The sequence below is a fragment of the Gymnoscopelus braueri genome, assembly GCF_963280865.1.
Source record: "Gymnoscopelus braueri genome assembly, chromosome: 14".
Lineage (NCBI taxonomy): Eukaryota > Metazoa > Chordata > Actinopteri > Myctophiformes > Myctophidae > Gymnoscopelus > Gymnoscopelus braueri.
The window spans coordinates 24112694-24131102 of NC_137619.1; the positions used below are offsets into that span (position 1 = coordinate 24112694).

Below are 18409 nucleotides of genomic sequence, written 5' to 3' on the forward strand. Positions count from 1 at the left end.
ACTTTGATCAGAGGTGAGATAACTTTTAGGTTGGAGGAGGTCCTAGGCTGTGAATGCCAATGGAACACTGGAACAAGGAAACTTGAGAGACAAAAAAGATATGTACACGATAAGTGATTAATGAAGGGCATGACAGGATTGAAAGGAATGCAGTGTCATAATAGTTTGATGCCAAGGTGCCTAACTTTGATCAAGTGTGGAGGAGGTTTGCACCCTGTCCGTCCGTCCGTGTGTCCGTCTGTGTGTCACATGGGCCTGTTAGAGCGCCACCAGGAGGTCGCTTTTTGCAAAACACATTTTTTGATAGTACTTCTACAGATTTTATCCAAACGTCACGCAAATCGGCACACAGTTATGTCTCTGTTGAGCTGTCCATGGTGCTGATAGTGCATTAATGCATTTAAGTTGATGTCCAAAAATACCACTATTGTTTTGTTTTATGTATTTATGTATTTTATGTATGTATTTGTTTATTTATACTTTTCACTATGTGTTTGTGAATTTTGTTTTTGGAAACTACACCAAAGTGTGTGTTTTTTTGTTTTTGTTTTCATTAAGTCAGTGCATAGGTGATCCAGTGTGCTCACGGTTCAAGGTTGTTCTTTACATCTTGTGTACAGTACATAAGAGTAAAACTTATTTTTTGTTTGGTTTCTTTCAGACAATGTAGCAGTAGGTGATAATAGTAAAGAGAAAGAGAGATAAAACTTCAGCAAAAAGAGTCAATAGGCTAATACTAAAACAGATTATTTGGTCAACGTATGTGCAATGCATATTATATACGCCATCAGCTTTATAGATCCTGAATCAATACAACCATGCATCATTGAATCATATATACTGGATTTATCCAACTGTGTCGCTCACAAGTTATAGTTAAGTGGGCTCATCTTATTTTACAGAGGCACCCTGCTGATTTATATCTAAGCACCTGGGTATGTCATCCATCTCTGACCGTCTGATCTCACTGTCCCACAGTAATAGTCAAATATTTGTATTAATTTAAATTAGAAGATTGTACAAATGGAACCTGTTAATTTAGTTCCATTTGTACACTGTTAGTTGTTAACTGTAAAACAAAGGCTTTTACTATGCATCTAAATGAAGCAGAAATACTACGAAATCTTTAAGGCTTTGAGTTAGTCTAATGACATTGGAACAGACTCCATCTTTTTGATGAAGTCTTCTCCAAGGTGAATCATACGTTGCAGTGCAATCAGTATCAGAACATCAATGTCATCATCCAGGTCAGTTTCTTCATGGTAGTTCTTCACAGGAAAGAAGTAGTCCATTGGAATACCCACTTTGGCACTGAATTCCTCCATCTGTGTTGAGAGTAAATTGCAGTTAACATTCAACAGAGATTAACAGGTGGTTGAGTAATCGTGTTTAAAACTTCCAATGTTCTCACCTTTTCCTGCACGTTCTTGCTTTTGTAGACATGTTGTACATTTTCCTTCACCAAAGAACTGGCCTCATCAATTTTGGTGAGAATGCAGATCCATGGAATACCTGTCAAAAGTGCAGAAACATACTCAGCCCAACAAGTGTCTGTCTTTCTTTCTTTCTTTCTTTCTTTCTTTCTTTCTTATGTGACAATGGCACTGATGCATAATCATTCTTGTATACAGTAGTTCTTAACCACACTAATCATTTGTTGTTGTTGTTTTTGTTTTTGTTTTTGTTTTAGAACGACAACAATAAGTTCACAATAACCTTTTGAGAACAAATCATCAAGCTAAAATGTTAGATGCAAAAATTACCCATGTTGTCTGCAATGTCTTTCACCTTCTTCATGGAATCAAGGGATGGAGTGGTCATTTGGTCAGCAGGAATGACCAGAACCAGAACATGAGTTTTGTCATCTAGAGTAGGGTGATGGTTGTAGAAAGGATCCTCAGCTGACATCGCTGATACAGGATCAAACTGTACAAGAATTTTTAAAAAGAAAAAAGAAAAGGCAAACAAAAATTATAATAATACATTGGCATGGAAAATTATTTCGTTTTTTTATGAAACATGCTTTTTGAATTTCTAATTTGGGTTAATGATGACGTGTTATCATTAACACAAATGAATGAATCATGAGTGTGGCACATGCAGTCATTTTACCGTGTAACCATCCTTAACATGACCTTTCAGAGCCATGTTAATGTCATCTTCACTCCCAAGGCCCACGATGGCATTGAACACGAAGGGGAAGAAGTTTTGTTTCTTTCCTCTTTTGATTGTATGGGTTTGATACTGTAAAAGCACGGACAGATCTGTATAAGACAGTACTTGTAGCCAAGGCTTCTAGCATTTTCATCACAACAGAAATCATGCTGTAGATAAATGTCATAATTCTGATAACAGAAATAGAACACAACAGACTCCAGTATACATAAGTGCCATGTACATAACACTATATGAGGTTGATCATTTCAAAAGTGAAAAGAGTAAAATGTTTATTTTTTATGGCAATGGTGATTTGGGTCCAACACCCACTTACGTTTGTAATCAGTTTATAGAATTGCTGCAGGTGGCTTGGTATAGTGTTACTGTGAATCCACTAAAGTTGTATGATACAGTATACTAAACAGATCATGTATATAGTACATTACTAATTCTTTTCACATAGATATACTGAAACAAAACATGTTACATACTTTAGTGGTGTAACTTGTATCACCAGCAATAGCATCCACATGTGCAGCCTGGGTCATTTTCTCCCGTAAGATGCTGCTGACAGAGTTGATGAAGCTGGACTTGCCAGATCTTGCTGGTCCATGGAGCAAGATCCTCACGTTATTTTCAGGGTGGAATTCCTTCACAAAGTCAAGCAGTGTGTCTTTGTTTCTGAATAAATAAAATGAAATAGTAGACAAATAATTGTAATCATTTAGCAGATAATGTATGCAAGTGGTGTATTGATGTTTACCAGGAAGTCATTGATAAACCTTAAGTACAATGTTATTTGCTTTTATTTACCAATGATTCCTACTGGCCATATGGCCATATGGTCATTCATAATCTAGGATAACTGCACACCAGGCTCAATATAACAGAATGCTCTGCCATTATGTGCACACAAGATAAAAGACTACAAATTAGACAGAGACTTCTGTCAGTAAAGCATTTATTTTCTTATTTTAGAATGTTCTTACCCAAAGTTGAAATCTTTCCATTGTTTAACTGAAAACAGAGAACAGATCTTAGACAACAATCTACAAAAGCTTCAAATTACTATATATTATAAATCTCATCTAATAAGTATTTAAAGCTGCACTATGTAACGTTTCTGTTCTACCCTGCATTTGAACGCTGGTCTCCTGCACAATTGCTGATATTTTTATCACTTAGCTAATAGAGCCTGCCTCTTTGCTCTGAAAAAAAAAAGACAATTCTGCTATTTTATAAACAAATCTTACTCTCAGTGTCCCGTTCTATCTTCTTCTCTGGTTTGCTGAGGATTGAGAGACAGAGAATTACATGAAATGAAACGACAACCTGCAAGAACAGACACTAAAATAGGACAGTCATGGTCTTCAAAACACAACCCACAATACCATGTAACAAGTGTCTTAATTAATGAGTATCAGAATATATACGGCAAGCATCCTGTATACAGGAGCATGTTAATTGTACACAAAATTGTAAAACATTTGGTTTTCTCTTTCAGTTCATCAACTCAGTCGCATTGGGAATACACCTCCTCAGAAAATATTTAAGAACTTTCAAAATCAAATGTAATAGAATTTAATGAGAGAGACTCAAGAGACAGATCAAAGTACAGTAAGAGTGAAATATATTACCTGGTGCTGGTTGTGTCCTTTGGGCGAGTTCTGGAAGGGTCTGAGAGAGGGGCTGAGAGAGAGAGAGAGAGAGAGAGAGAGAGAGAGAGAGAGAGAGAGAGAGAGAGAGAGAGAGAGAGAGAGAGAGAGAGAGAGAGAGAGAGAGAGAGGTGTCAGGTCCTCATGAACATACAATGCGCCACTTTTGCATAGTTGTGCCTATACTACTGTACAGTATACTGTGGCTGCCCGTTGCAAAGGTGCCAAGACATGCATTCGCACACACACTCAGTGATGTTACATAATGATTGTACGGTGGTACTGTGGTGGATATACACACACAGGACAATTAAGTACAGTTATAATTCACAATGTTTACAATAGTTTGTTCCACTTTATCAGAGGCAGTATTTCCTATAAATGCATAGGTGCTGTTACCTTTAAGAGTTAATACACACCTCCGAGGTGGTGACGCAATTACCTGCGCAACAGGTCTGTTGTTTGTTGTTTTTTCTTTGAAATAAACGGAGTGCTACTTGGCTCGTCAAAGAGGAATAAATCTCTGTCGTTTCTCTGCCTGCACTCCTACAGTACAAGATTTAACTAGCAATGCTCCATATATACCTTTTTAGAGGTGGATAAATTGCCTTAATTGCTCCGTTGATCAGACAACAGTGTGCCCTTAAAATAATTTCGTTCAAAATGGCCTTATACACAATTTATATGCATATATGTATACATGAGGCAACACATCTTATGGATATAGCTAAAAGTATAGAATAACAACTAGAATAACACCCAGACACTGTATGTAATTGTGCCAAACATGAGAACCCTGGTTGACATCTGACATTAGAATGTTAGATGTCGTAATGCAACTTACGAGCCAATGCTTCCAAGGAGTTTTTCTCGGTGGATTTCAAAGTGGTCTGGAAAGTTAAAAAAAAAAACATGTTATTAGACAGCGAGAACAACAGCTTGTGTAGTTCCCAGTGTGACATCATTACTACATTCATACTGATGTATTATATACTGGTAAAGTATATTTAGTTATTTAGCTGATGTCCTTATCCAGTATAACAATGGATAATTGCAGTTGGGTTTAAGCCCCTTCTGTCCTGCCAACGTGTCCTTAAGCAAGACACTGAATCCCTAACAAGGAGCACCGTTCTTCACCGCCATGCAGTGGCGCAGGCAGAACGCTAGTATAGGCTGGGCCTAGGCAGGAGCGGGTGGGCACGCATGTGTCCTCGACCCGTGCGAAAATTTGCGGTTACCCATGGCTGCGCCCCTGCCGCCATGTAGTGGAGACCTCTGAAAAAAAAGAAGAAAATAATATGCATGTGTAAATTAAATTAGTACCGAAAGAGGGCGAACAGCATCCAGGACTTTACTGACGGCTTTCTCATTGTGGCTACAGTCCAGGAATTCACGTTCCCAGAACAGAGTGTCGACAGTGAGGATGACATCTCCTCTGCTCACATGTCTACTGCTGTCATCTAGATGAGCTGCAACATCATGTCTGTGATGCATCACCACCAGAATCACTGGTTTACCACCTTTCAACAGAGAGAAAATGTATAAATAAATTAATCTGGATGGAGGATTTATACTACTTTTTATACTATCAATTGAACCACAGGCTCTTATCAGAGGATTTCTCACTTGGAACCTTTCTCATTGCCTTCTTGACATCAGTTCCAGTTCGTGAGGGGCTTGGGCAGAAAGCCAGGATATAGTCACTTTCTTCCTCAGATGTCTTCTGAATCTGTCCTTTATGTTCAAGTTGTCTAACACATTGTTCATGGGCACCACGGGTCTCTCCAGTCACAACAACAAAGACATTGACGGTCTTCCCTGGTGTCAAGATAGAGATAACTATGAGGCTAAGGATATTATTGAGGAAACAGTCAAGCTGAATGTGTAACTGTTCTACCCCGGATTTGAACGGCGGTCTCTGTGCAATTGCTGACATTTTCACCACTGAGCTACTGTAATAGAGCCTGCCTGTTTGCTCAGGGGGGAAATTAAGTTTTTTTGGTCAAAACAGGATTGTGTAAAAGGTTTTGTCCAACCTTGACACAGGATCATTAAGTCTCAATAGAATAGCAGGGATACCAAATACAACAACCTCAATTGTACAAGTTATATTGTATTAACACATTGGGTGCCAAAACCGTATATATACGGTTTTGCGCATACTAACGTTGAGTGCCAAAACCGTATATATACGGTTTTTGAAATAAAAAAAAAAAAAATACTTTTTTTTTTTTTTTTTTTTTTTTAATTTTTTTTTTTTTTCCTTCACAGCAACAGGAAATATCACTCCTACAAGATTTAGACTCCAATCCACCTCCTGGTTAACTTATGACTTCAAAAACCTGTATCTCGGCTCCTGTGCACTTTTTTTTTTTACAATGTTAATTTAACTTTTTTGAACTGGCTGCAACTATGGAATGGATTTCCGAATGTTTTAAATTTTTTCCCCCCGATTGTACGAGACCTGTATGTGTGTAATGAGGGAATCACCGTGAGGACGGTGATCACTGAAATTTTTTTGTGACTACTTGAAAAAGGTTCAAAATGTTTAAAAAGTCCTGGCACTCAAAGTATAATATTTTAATAAACCTCTGGCACCCAATGTGTTAACATACTCTACCATACAGATTGGACAAAATACATTTTCACAAAAAGAAAGTAAAGAAAAACATAATAGAGCTTTAACATGGAAGACTCTGCAATTTTATCAACAACTCTTACTCTTTTCCTGTTTTATCTTCTTCACTGATTCGCTGAGGATTGAGAGACAGATAATTACATCAGATGAAATGACAACCCGCAAGAACAGACACTAAAATAGGACAATCATGGTCTTCAAAACACAACCCACAATACCATGTAACAAGTGTCTTAATTAATGTGTATCAGAATATATACGGTAAGCATACTGTATACAGGAGCATGTTAATTGTACACTAAAACATTTGGTTTTCTCTTTCAGTTCATCAACTCAGTCGCATTGGGAATACACCTCCTCAGAAAATATTTAAGAACTTTCTAAATCAAATGTAATACAATGTAATGAGAGAGACACAAGAGACCAAAGTACACTAAGAGTGAGAAAATATTACCTGTTGCCAGTTAGGAATTCAGGAACCCATAGGCCAGTTGGGAAAGGGTTAGAGACTGAGACTGAGAGAGAGAGAGAGAGGTCCTCATAAACATACAATGCGTTACTTTAGCAGATTTGTGCCTCTACTATACCACCTGTTGGAAAGGCGTCAACACATGCATACAAACAAACAAGCATGCACTCATGCGCACGCACGCGCGCGCGCACACACACACACACACACACACACACACACACACACACACACAGTGATGTCACAGATGAACGAGGGTGAGAGCGCTGTAGGAAATAAACGAACACAACAATAATAATAACTACTCCTCATGTCATTGTTTGTATGGGACAAGATGTGACTAGCAATGCTCCATATTTACATTTATAGTTGATCAGACACCAGTGTGTCCGTGAAGAAATTGTGTTCAAAATGGTCTGACATATGACATTAGAAAATGGTTTCTCTTTACGATTGTAATGAATGCAACTTACACCATCCTATATCGGTCTTCTTGACAGATTCCACAGGGGTCTGGAAAGGTTTAAAAAAGCATGTTATCTGACAGCGAGCACAACAGCTTGTATAGTTCCCAGTGTGACTATTCATATGTAAATTACCGAAGAATAACCAACAGCCTCCAGGACTTTACTGACGGCTTTCTCATTTTGGCTGCATTTCAGGAATTCACGTTCCCAGAACAGAGTGTCGACAGTGAGGATGACATCTCCTCTGCTCACATGTCTACTGCTGTCATCTAGACGAGCTGCAACATCATGTTTGTGATGCATCACCACCAGAATCACTGGTTTACCACCTTTCAACAGAGAGAAAATGTATAAATAAATTAATCTGGATGGATGATTTATACATCAATTGAACCAAAAACTCTAATCAGAGGATTTCTCACTTGGAACCTTTCTCATTGCCTTCTTGACATCAGTTCCAGTTCGTGAGGGGCTTGGGCAGAAAGCCAGGATATAGTCACTTTCTTCCTCAGATGTCTTCTGAATCTGTCCTTTATGTTCAAGTTGTCTAACACATTGTTCATGGGCACCACGGGTCTCTCCAGTCACAACAACAAAGACATTGACGGTCTTCCCTGGTGTCAAGATAGAGATAACTATGAGGCTAAGGATATTATTGAGGAAACAGTCAAGCTGAATGTGTAACTGTTCTACCCCGGATTTGAACGGCGGTCTCTGTGCAATTGCTGACATTTTCACCACTGAGCTACTGTAATAGAGCCTGCCTGTTTGCTCAGGGGGGAAATTAAGTTTTTTTGGTCAAAACAGGATTGTGTAAAAGGTTTTGTCCAACCTTGACACAGGATCATTAAGTCTCAATAGAATAGCAGGGATACCAAATACAACAACCTCAATTGTACAAGTTATATTGTATTAACATACTCTACCATACAGATTGGACAAAATACATTTTCACAAAAAGAAAGTAAAGAAAAACATAATAGAGCTTTAACATGGAAGACTCTGCAATTTTATCAACAACTCTTACTCTTTTCCTGTTTTATCTTCTTCACTGATTCGCTGAGGATTGAGAGACAGATAATTACATCAGATGAAATGACAACCCGCAAGAACAGACACTAAAATAGGACAATCATGGTCTTCAAAACACAACCCACAATACCATGTAACAAGTGTCTTAATTAATGTGTATCAGAATATATACGGTAAGCATACTGTATACAGGAGCATGTTAATTGTACATTAAAACATTTGGTTTTCTCTTTCAGTTCATCAACTCAGTCGCATTGGGAATACACCTCCTCAGAAAATATTTAAGAACTTTCTAAATCAAATGTAATACAATGTAATGAGAGAGACACAAGAGACCAAAGTACACTAAGAGTGAGAAAATATTACCTGTTGCCAGTTAGGAATTCAGGAACCCATAGGCCAGTTGGGAAAGGGTTAGAGACTGAGACTGAGAGAGAGAGAGAGAGGTCCTCATAAACATACAATGCGTTACTTTAGCAGATTTGTGCCTCTACTATACCACCTGTTGGAAAGGCGTCAACACATGCATACAAACAAACAAGCATGCACTCATGCGCACGCACGCGCGCGCGCACACACACACACACACACACACGCACCACAGGTCTCTCCAGTCACAACAACAAAGAAATTGAACTTCTGCCCTGTTATCAAGATAGAGAGAACTGTTGGGGAGGACTGGGGAAACAGTCAAGCTGAATTCATATATGTATTAACAGAATTGACATGAACGTTTATTACATTCTTTTGTGCCTATCACAAACTGGCCAATCGCGCATAGATCACAAGATTATATATCAACTAGAGTAGACTATCAGAATGTTTTTATTATTCATTATCTATCATTATTTGATTTTTTAATACTACATATTTGATGTGTCACAACGCATGTCCTGCCTTACAATGAAAACAATTTAAACAAATGGGAAAACAATGTTTACGTCATCCTTTGATATATGTTTTTGACGATCTTAGTCAAGAAAACAAAGTTATTGTATTTTAATATATAATGTTGGCGTTACATTGAATGACAATATTTTGTTACCCTGAAAGACACAATTCACTACAGCCCATTTAAATGTGATTATTTTAGCAATAACAATGGCGATGGCCCAGTTCATATTTCAATAGTTCATAGGGCCATCATTGTTATTGCTGAAAGAATGTGATTCTATGGTTGCAAGTTGCAACCATAGAAAAGGCTACATTGTAGGCACCCACATTACATAAAACCAATATTAAAGGCAATAATGAGTAAGTATGATATTAAAACAAATACTTAAGTAATTAGTTACCATATAGCATATTCATTAATATGTTCCATCCATCTCCAAACCAGTTGCAGTGACATTGTGAAACTTCTGCTAGAATATTTGTTCCTAAATGTCTTGTAACTTTATTGAATTAGTAAAAGTGTTGTAGCACATAATCATGTTCTTACCATGATGTTGTGATGATACCTGTTGTGATGCTACCTGTGGTGTGCTATATTGTGATGTGTTTGATCTGAGGGAACAGACAATGAACAGAAAATAACATGAGATGAAATGACCACCAGCAAACAGGTCACTAAAATAGGACAGAGAGAAAGCACCGCAAAGCAGAAAGACAACAACACTGAATTATACAAAAAATCTCAAAAGTGCACGGCCCAACAATATCAATAGAACAAGAAAACAACTGTGTCTCACCCAGACAGAGCAACGGATGATCTATGCGAAAAGGACACTGCTCAGTGCTCAGTATATCAATGTGAAAAGTACCTTTATTGGGTGCTGGCTGTTTTCTTGTTTTTTGCATAGGACAAGCATGAGCATCAGAGTACAACCTACATTACCCATTACCACGTGACAAGGGTCTTAAATAATGAGTATCAGATTCAGGTTGAATAGTTTTTCTAATCATAGGCCTGCTCTAGCAGTGTCTTAACATGTCATTACATTCTGTCAGAGTGCCAATCAGAGCTCAATGAGTTGCTGCATGATCAGCTAAAAAGTCCCATCCATTGTGGGCAGTCCCGGGGGCGACCATAGTCAGGGTAGAGGCCACTTGGGAAACACAAAGTCACCGGTTCATGTCCCGGCCCGATCGAAGTGTCCCTGAGCAAAAACACTTAACCCCTAAGTGAACTACTAATAGCACTCACTGCTCCTGATATAGTTGGGTAAATGCAGAGGACACATTTCAATAATTATGTTGATACTGTTGTAATATAGCAGCATTTAAAAGAGATTCTTCATGAATTGAATACATAGGCCCACAATGTAAACAAGCCCTCAGGGCTTTTTTGTGTTATCCATTGTATAATTGTACCGCTACACTTTTTGCAAACTGTTAAAAAGTATTCAATCAATCAATCAAACAAACAAACGTGATGACGTTTCCTAGAAGAAAATGGGAAAATCTACTTGCAAAAGCATGATGAGTTTCACTCACCCCATTGTTGATGGTGTATTCCTCATCGACATCTCAATCGATTATCGTCTGAAAAAGGTTATTTGTGCAAGAACTTTTAGTTTATGTCTGCTAGACCTACGTGCCACTTCAGCCTGTCAAAAGTAAGAACTGATTCTTTCACAATGCTTCTAGTCCAATCTGCAAGGCCACTCCCTACAGCTCAGAGTCACTCTGATGTCACTGATTGCTGCCATGAAGTAGCTCATACATGGGCAACTGGCGGCCCGGGGGCCACATGAGGCCCCCACCATCACTTAATACGGCCCCCAGGTTAAAGTAATACTAGGTAACTTTTTCAACAAAACTAAAGTTAAATTGTATATCTTGAGTGGCAAAAGTTTCACAACACCCACTCCATGAATTTCACCCCCGAAAGCCTTTTATTTATATATTTTCTATTGAACGGTGTCGAGGGGGACTTTCCCGCGAAAATTTGCATCTGGCCGGAAAACGGAGGCGGAAATGCACCGGTTTCCTGTTTGGCCAGGAACTACCGCACCGGTTTCCTGTTTGGCCAGGAACTACCGCGCTAATAACAAAAGGGAAACTCACGCAGATTTTAAGAGATTGTATGATTTGAAGGTCGAAAAACAACAGAAAAAGAAAACACAGCTCACGGTAACTAAAGCTCCACTGGCTAAGAGAAACGATCCACAGATCGTATAAAACTATTAAAAGAACGCTTTTTGAAACGCTTCCGTCTTCCGGTGAAAACAAATGGAATTCTGGGTAACAGAGGAATAAACAAACGGCCTGCAGTGGCGGTAATGACCAGCAGAGGCTGCTAAAAATCGTTATTTGTGGACCTGCACTGTATAACTTTAATATCAGAATAGTGATACATTATTGATTTCAGCTGTTACAATTCCAAACATGCAAACATGACCCGCTTTAATTACTTCAGTCTATATTAATAGCGTAATGACTAGTATTACAATTCTATTGTCTTTTTTATGTCTAATGTATTTGTATTTAAGTTCATAAAGTTAACATACGTATAACTAAATGCATTTGAAATGAAATTAAAATGTGACTTTTCAGGATTCCAAATAAAAAATAGCAACAAAACAAATCTGGGTTCCAATGAAAAAATAGCAGATCTACAAGCTCAAAACGCATCGCGCTGCGACGCGTTTTGAGCTTGTAGATCGGCTATTTTTGCTACTTTTGTGTGACATAGATTGGCCCGACAGCAATGTGGCCCTCTGGAGTGAGTGTGGAAATATAGTGGCCCTCTCCATCATCAAAGTTGCCCACCCCTGCTTTACATCTTTTAAAGTCCAACTAAAAGGATGGATCATGGACAATCAAACATGTGAACATTTTTAAATAAACTAAAATGTAGGGTTTGTTTTGAGTATCTTGTATCTTAGGTCAAAACTAGGCCTCTTCTGTTTGTACCTTTCAGTAATGTTTATGTTATGTGCTCTTTTTTTGTAACATTGCTAGTTTTCTGAATGAGGACTAGGGATGGAAATTAGCATTCTTGCTAAATCCGGTGTATTTACACAGCATTGTATGTGTGCTGTTCATCAATATGCGCTGTCCCTTCCAAATCAGCGTATATTTAACGTAAAAAATAAATAAAACATTTCCTGATTCTAGTTTGTGAGCTATAAGGTCTCCCACTTCAAAGTATGAGATGGGGGCGGGGGTAGGTTGACGTCGCCTCAGGTCTCCCTACTAGAACAGTAAGTGGTTTAACAACGCTTGTGTTGTGAAAATATTTCAAAAGTATTCAAAGTTTTCACACAAAACTGGCTGAAAATAGCCAATGAAAATAGCCAATGTGACACGTGTAGCTTGTATATGTATCATATACAGGGTTAAAGTTAAAGTAATTGTGATGCTATGTTAACTTTGAGAACCACTGCACTGGAAGCCAGAGCGGGCCCGACAGTAATTATCATTAACTTGAGTCACAATTCTCACAGTGATTATAAAGATTCACTGACATATTGTGGCATTTTATATCGATTTGTTTTAGATTCAAATTGATCGAAGCCACCAGGTGCCCAGTGTAGGAAAAAGAGGAAAGAAAAATAGGATAAAACGTGTAAAAGATAACGGTATGCAGCATTGCAGCTTTGTAATCTCTTTATGATTAAATGTAATGACACAGGCTAGTATAACACACAATGTTTGTTGGCGGAGGTTGTAGGCTACTGAGTGAGGCGTTCGCCCAGCACGCTATATAAGCTATAACCGCCACTGCTGACAATTCACAGAGTGAGCTAGGGCAGGATTTCTCAAAGTGGGTGCCGTGGCACCCTAGGGTGCCGTGACGCAAGTCCAGGGGTGCCGCGGAATCCTTTGATGATTATATTTGACTTTGTAAAAACCGACCTGAGTTGCACTAGTCTCTTTTTCAGCCTACACCGAATCCCTTCGCCAAAAATAGCCGATCTACAAGCTCACAACGTGTCCCGTTGTGACGCGTTGTGAGCTTGTAGATCGTTGTAGAATGTTTCCCCTCGGAATGGGGATGCTGGGGTTAAACGTTAAGTAGAAAGTTATTTTCAATCTGTCCTATTATAATGGAAACGGACATTCTCTGAAGTTTTCCTTGTTACTTAGGCTACTGTAGCTTAAGGGGAAAAATTAATATATTTACGTACCGTGATATGACATACATGTAAGGTGCTGTAAAGTAACAATGTAATTCAGGGGTGCCGTGGACGAAAAAGTTGTTTACAGGGGTGACGTGAGCCAAACATGTTTGAGAACCACTGAGCCAGGGCCTTCATACAATGCATGAGAACCGAGCCCGATTTGTAACTGGCTGCATTTCAAATTAGGCGACGCAATTACACTGCATCGCCTAATTTGGCACGTTCGATAAGAGAGAGGGAGAGTGAAGTGTGCACATGCATGCACACACTGAGGAGGAGCCCTGAGAGGAATATATCATCTTCAGCTTCGGGGTCATTAGCCTGGGCCCAGAGCCACTGAAAAAAGAGAATTACGACACTCCAGTGTCGATTTTGACAGCAAATTTTGATTTCGTTTTAGTCGTACGTTTTTTTTTGTCTTTTGAATAAAGTTCTGCTCAGTTTTTGTCATATTTTAGTCACCTGAAATGTTTTACTTTTAGTCTAGTTTTAGTTGACTAAATATCACAAGATTTTAGTCGAATAAAATGTAATTTTGGCGGGCTGTGATGCCACCGAAATGGCAGATTTTCACTTAGCTGCATGCCGTAAAATAGCAGATCGGCTATTTTTGGTCTGTGACATCCGTGCGCACCCATGATCACTTGTCTTAGTTCTACTGGATCTCTTCTCCACTAGTCCCTAACATTTTAGTCTAGTTTTTATTTGTTGACAAAATTGTCAGTATATTTAGTCATAGTTTTAGTCATCATACCTTAGTTGTTATTTCGTTTTTATTTCGTTTTCATCAGTGGGAAAAAGGTAGTCGACGAACATTTTTCGTCTTAGTTTTAGTCGACAAAATCAACACTGCGACACTCCCATATAGACGTGTATTCAACTGTTTAATCAACCTACAGTTGATTTGGAATTTCTTTCAGTGTGCTCAGAGATAACAAGAACAAGAAGAACATGATTACACTATGTGTTGGGACTGTGTAGGTCAGTGATATCAGTGTGATTGTGTCACGGCTAAATCAAATATTGTGATAACTCCATCTTTCGCCGGCTCTGACGTGGGCTAACCAGCACATGAGAGTAAATGAATAAAGTGGTGGAAAGTAAAGTAAGTACATTTACGCAAGTAATGTGCTTAAGTACAAGTTTGAGGTACTTTTACTTTCCATTCTTTGATAGTTTAAACTTCTACTCCACGATGCAATGCGCTGTGAGCATGTAGATCGGCTATTTTAGAAACAAGAATGAATGACATACTGTCATGGTGAACAGAGAGTTGGCAGTCGCTGGATGTGTGTGGGATGCGGGTTTGTGAAGGCAGGCCATATTATGGCATGTGGTGGATTGTTGGTCTGTGTGATTTCTGCTATGTAGGTGATTGATGTGGTTGGCATTGGTAGTTATAACATAGTTTGGGAATGTATGTAAATGTGAGCAAATGATGGTAGTGATGGTAGTGCCCCCCCCCACCCAATAAACCATATTTTTTGGACTGTATTATTATATTATATAAATTTAATCCAGTATGCTATTTTTTTTATTTATTATGTTTAAAAAAAAAATAGCAGTCCTACAAGCTCACAATGTGTCGCATCCACGACGCGTTGTCAGCTTGTAGGTCTGCTATTTTAGGCGCGCAACACCGTCGTGTCTACCTCTTCTGATGTTCCCAGAATATAGGGATATTAGGGTTCATGTGGTTAATGTAAATAAAAGAAAAAGGTCCTATCACACTTGGAGACCCCCCTATAGTAACTCTGAGAACCCCCTAGGGGTCCCCGAACCCCTGTTGCAGACCCCTGCTCTACAGTGAATTTCTTGATCTATAATTATTATTAACATTATTATTAAAGGTAATTGCTCTGTTTGTATGTACAGTGTTTCTACAATTTACAATTTAGGCATTTAGCAGATGCTCTTAATCCAGAGCGATTTACAGTAAGCAAGGATATCACAAGGTAATACATCAAATGCATAGAAATAGTAATCTAGGATCATACAGTAGGTAAACCAAGAACCCATCATCAGTCTAAACTGTTACAATATCCAAGAAATCTATTTACATGAACCTAGGTCACTCGATGCAGATAGTGCAGGAATACAGACAATGATTGATTATTCTGTTTGATATCCTTCTCTATCACAGAAGCTCACAAATCTTGCTGCAAGCACATTGTTGTACTTCGCACAGCAGATATGGGAGTTTTTTTCAAATGTTGTTCCTTGGCCTTTAAGGAGTGCACATACAAAGTTTTACACAGATTGGTGCAATTATAAGTAAAAACTCGAATTGGCCTGTTATAGCGCCACCATGAGGCTGATTCGAAAAGAAAGGCATTTCTTCCTCGGCCTAGTGGGAATGTGCATACAAAATTTCACGGAAATCGCACGCTGTCCTCATGATTTGAGGCATTTTGTTCAAAACGGAGCAGCCCTGCAAACTTTGAAAGCCATTCTTAGTCAATCAGGATGAAATATGAGAAATCTGGGAACCGATTTGCGTGATGTTTGGACGAAATCTGTAGGAGTACCGTCAAAAAAATTGTTTTGCAAAAAGCGGTCTCCTGGTGCACTATAACAGGCCCATGTGAAAAAAATGGCGTAGACAATAATGGAAAAAGAAAGGTCAGAGTCAAAAACATTGTACACCTGTATAGACCCTATGACAAATTAGGAGTCCATTAGTATAAATTTAGGGCTAGGCCACTGTGTTTTTGGTAAGATGATTATTATTTTTTACATTTTGGAAGTGTGTGTGTGTGTGTGTGTGTGTGTGTGTGTGTGTGTGTGTGTGTGTGTGTGTGTGTGTGTGTGTGTGTGTGTGTGTGTGTGTGTGTGTGTGTGTGTGTGTGTGTGACGGTTCCCTGTATTATGTGTAGTTGCTATATGTATTTCACTTAGGTTATATGGTTATGTTGTGTTAGCTTTGCCCTTCTAATTGTTTGTTTCTATTTGGTTCCTAGGACTTGGGGAGCAGAGTGATGCAGGTCATCAGGCTAATTGGCGTGCACCTGGGCCCGGGTGCTCACGCCCCTATAAAAAGCCTGCTCCCCAGTCCTTTGGCAGATCTCTGTCTTCTGCACTTCCCTACCTGCACTCCTTCCAACATTTGTTAATACATACAACACTCGCGGGTGCACCCCCGCATTCCTAAACCCCCCCACTCATACACACCCCCATTCCGAAAAATCCCCCCCCCCCCACTCTTACACCCCCCCATTCCGAATTTTTTTTTCGGAATGGGGGGGTGTAGGAGTGGGGTGGTTTTGAAAACTTGGACCAAACCCTGCCATTCCGAAAAATAGATATAATAAAATTGATATAATTTTTTTTTTTTTTTTGCGGGGCTCCCCCAAGTATTTTTTTTAAGTGAACATAATCACTTGCGCGAGGCGCGAGGCTGCGCGCGTGCAATATTAAAGTCTTCTGGCGCAGCACTGGCCCTATAGGCAAATAGGTTTTATTACAGTTTTTCACAATTGTTAACACACAAAAAGCGTTAACTTCATGTACTAATCGCTCGACCCAATTTGGCACTACTTCACACTCCCTTATCTGCATTAGACTCTGACTTTCCTTCTTTACACTCATCACTATCATTACATTATCACCTTGTTGTCCAAACACTACACACAATGTTCAGTTGTTGCACACACTTCTCACATAAAATCTCAAAGCATCAATCTACAACACACCTTGTTGTCCAAACACTACACACAATGTTCAGTTGTTGCACACACTTCTCACGTAAAATCTCAAAGCATCAACCTACAACACACAAATAGTCAAATCTCTAAACATTCAGGTCTGGTGAGCAATTTGCACCACCGGGCTCCAGTGCGTGAGTGGTTCCAGGACCACCCACATTTTTCCGTTCTGTACCTTCCACCTTATTCTCCTTTCCTGAATCCCATTGAGGAGTTCTTTTGAGCTTGGAGGTGGAAGGTATACAGTATGAACGGAACCCACAGAGCCGGGTCCCACTGCTCCAGGCCATGGAGGAGGCTTGTGGCGACGTCACTGTTAGGGTGTGAATCTTCTGCTATCTCACGATTTGATTCGAGTCCGATTCTTGGGGTCACAATTCCGATTCTTTTCAGATTTTTCCAAAACAAACGATTCTCTATTAAAATTCCAATTCCAATTCAAAATCGAAAAATGTCATTATACAAAAATCGTGAAAATCGATTGCAGCCCTAGTCACTGTTGAGGCCTGTCAGGGCTTCATGCGCCACTCGAGGCGTTTCTTCCAACGCTGCTTGGACAGGGAGAACATTGCCTATGATGTGAATGAGGCCCTCTGGCCAGACATGAACCGCAGGCATGATGCCTAAATCATGTAGAGAAATAAAACATTTTTGGCTGCAGATTTGTGTTTTGTTTTATGTTTGACTATGAAAAAAGTAGGCCTACATACACTCGAGTCATTTTACAAAAGAAATTGTCAATGTCATTCATATGGTGTGTTCCATTTCTATGATTGTGTTTTCAATTTTGCCCTGCAGTGTGCTGTAAATGTTTGGTAGTGTGCAGCACATGCTTATTGTGTGTACTGTAATGAATGGTATGTGTGTGTCATTTGAAAATATGGCTGTGTGTACCAAATGAAAACACGAGTTCCATTTTGTGAACAGTTAAAAGATTTGATGGCAAAGACTCATCTTGCAAAGGCAGTGTGGGGTTTAGCATTTTGTGTGTGAGGTTTTCAGTTTTGTGTGTGCAGTTTTGAGAAAGCCGTTATTGTTTTGAGAAACGTGTGTTAACAATTGTGAAAAACTGTAAGTGCATTGCCCGATTGTTTTTAGCTTATTAAATGTTTTGTTACTTTTATTATTGATGAGATTACCCTGTTACCATTATTACAATAAAGCTTTTTGTACTTTGTCCTAAACACTGTTTCTGCCTTTTTATAATTGTACAACGAA

The 18409-nt window shown here is 39.0% G+C and overlaps 1 protein-coding gene and 1 long non-coding RNA gene across 3 annotated transcripts; both read right to left on the reverse strand.

Annotated features, from left to right (window-relative positions):
• Positions 1–1025: 1025 nt before the first annotated feature.
• LOC308100861 (interferon-induced protein 44-like) lies at positions 1026–2839 on the reverse strand. Its single transcript, XM_080450012.1, has 5 exons — positions 2649–2839; positions 2113–2244; positions 1764–1926; positions 1412–1512; positions 1026–1325 (listed from the first exon to the last, which is right to left on the reverse strand). Exons 1-5 carry the CDS (start codon positions 2703–2705, stop codon positions 1140–1142), a joined length of 639 nt encoding a protein of 212 aa, XP_080306138.1. The 5' UTR covers positions 2706–2839; the 3' UTR covers positions 1026–1139.
• A 1816-nt stretch (positions 2840–4655) lies between these two features.
• Positions 4656–7991, reverse strand: LOC308100476. 2 transcript variants are annotated; one of them, XR_013934449.1, is made up of 3 exons: positions 7809–7991; positions 7519–7715; positions 4656–4702 (listed from the first exon to the last, which is right to left on the reverse strand). It is a non-coding gene; the product is annotated as an uncharacterized lncRNA (long non-coding RNA). The 2 variants fall into 2 exon arrangements; XR_013934450.1 differs by lacking the exons at positions 7519–7715; positions 7809–7991 and adding exons at positions 5136–5332; positions 5439–5614.
• Positions 7992–18409: the final 10418 nt, after the last annotated feature.

Coding starts and splice junctions, on each gene's coding strand:
- LOC308100861 (XM_080450012.1), bottom strand. CDS start 2,705: ATGACCCAGGCTGCACATGTGGATGCTATTGCTGGTGATACAAGTTAC. Junction 1,513..1,763: donor AGACATTGCAGACAACATGG/GTAATTTTTGCA, acceptor CACTTTTGACAG/GTATTCCATGGATCTGCATT. Junction 1,326..1,411: donor GCAAGAACGTGCAGGAAAAG/GTGAGAACATTG, acceptor CTCTCAACACAG/ATGGAGGAATTCAGTGCCAA.